The 1,336-nt window shown below is 42.4% G+C and overlaps 1 protein-coding gene across 2 annotated transcripts in view; it reads right to left on the bottom strand.

Annotated features, from left to right (window-relative positions):
• tars3 (threonyl-tRNA synthetase 3) overlaps positions 1 to 1,336 on the bottom strand; it is a 20,915-nt gene that overhangs the window by 18,419 nt on the left and 1,160 nt on the right. For both annotated transcript variants that reach the window (XM_016477132.1, XM_016477133.1), the window contains exon 3: positions 1,131 to 1,318. In XM_016477132.1, the coding sequence (XP_016332618.1) occupies positions 1,131 to 1,318 (188 nt within the window). The remainder of the gene's footprint in view (positions 1 to 1,130; positions 1,319 to 1,336) is intronic.

Raw genomic sequence — 1,336 nt, 5'->3', positions numbered from 1 at the left:
AAGTACAATCTGGGATGTCTTTTGCTATCAATTCTTCAATAGGTAGATCTTGTCTTTCATAAAGGCCGAGGTCACGGATCTTGGGCCTAAAAAGGTTGGTGACCACTGCTGTAAGTCATCTTGTTTTGTCATTACTCAGTGCATTTTGTGTAGTTAAAGATGCCTATTTGATGTTATTTAGAATGGCATGTTTATGCTTGCTGATACGGTGTATATTTCACATGTTATATTATTGTTCCGGAAGTTATTGCGTGAAGGTGTTTACCTTGCTGGACAATTAAATGTGGGTTCAACGAGGTCAGTACAATATATAAAATCCGTTCACAATTTAGCATCTTCAGTATCTTGGCATCATGTTGACAAAGTTTGGTGTGAATTGCATGATTCTCCTAGGAGGAGTATGATCAAAAGGTGGCGCTATAGAGCACCTCCACCACGCATCACAAAATACTGATGTGCGTGTCGATTTTCATGAAATTCTAAGCATGTTAAGTGCCTTAAAAACACCTGAAAAGAATATTTAAGTCTGACACGTTGCCATGGCAACAGTATTTAAGATCTCAAGTATTTTGACATTATTCTGATGACGTTTGAAGCAAATCGGGTAAAAATAAGCATGTGATTTCAAAGCATTTTTTAAAAGAGATACACTTCACGCTGCCAGTTGGTGGCGCTATAACTTTGACTCATAATAGTCGCATCTATGTGATCGGCCTCATACAAGTTTGCTGAAGTTTGATCAACATCAGACAATGTGTGCAAAAGTTATTAGACGCTTCCCTTTTCTCATTTCTCGCCATAATTTTGTCGCCTTGCCACGGCCAAACCATTCGAGATATCAAAAATCCCTTCACAATTTTGCATCCCCCATGTCTTGAGATCATGTTGACCGAGTTTGGTGGCGATTGGATGAAAACCCTAGGAGGAGCCCCCTAGGGGCTCGGGGCCTATAAATAACAACTCATTCAAAATATTTATACTATAATAATATCTCATTCTGAACAACACTGAATTGGACCAATTTGTACCCTATTCATGGAAAGTGTCAATAGAGCTCCTCAAATGCATCATCTTGTGTCAGATTTCAGTTTCTTTCGTATGTAACATGAATGAGGAGTAAATGCTCTCACCTGATGGCACAGGCCAGCTGATACGGGCTGCTGACCCAGGCTGTGGCCTTCAGCGTCTGTCCGTCAGGCAGCTGGACGCTGATGGAGTGACCGCCGGCCGCCCGCTCCGCCAGAAGAGCATCGCTCTCCTTCTTCAGCCGCTCATAAACCTGCAAACGACCAGAGACGAATGCAGGCCATGGGTTCAGCTGCTCCGGTGCATGAGA

Source organism: Sinocyclocheilus anshuiensis, unplaced genomic scaffold, assembly GCF_001515605.1.
Source record: "Sinocyclocheilus anshuiensis isolate Anshui unplaced genomic scaffold, SAMN03320099.WGS_v1.1 scaffold1182, whole genome shotgun sequence".
Lineage (NCBI taxonomy): Eukaryota > Metazoa > Chordata > Actinopteri > Cypriniformes > Cyprinidae > Sinocyclocheilus > Sinocyclocheilus anshuiensis.
Note: the sequence above shows the minus strand (reverse complement) of the source record. Positions and strands in the feature narration are given on the sequence as shown.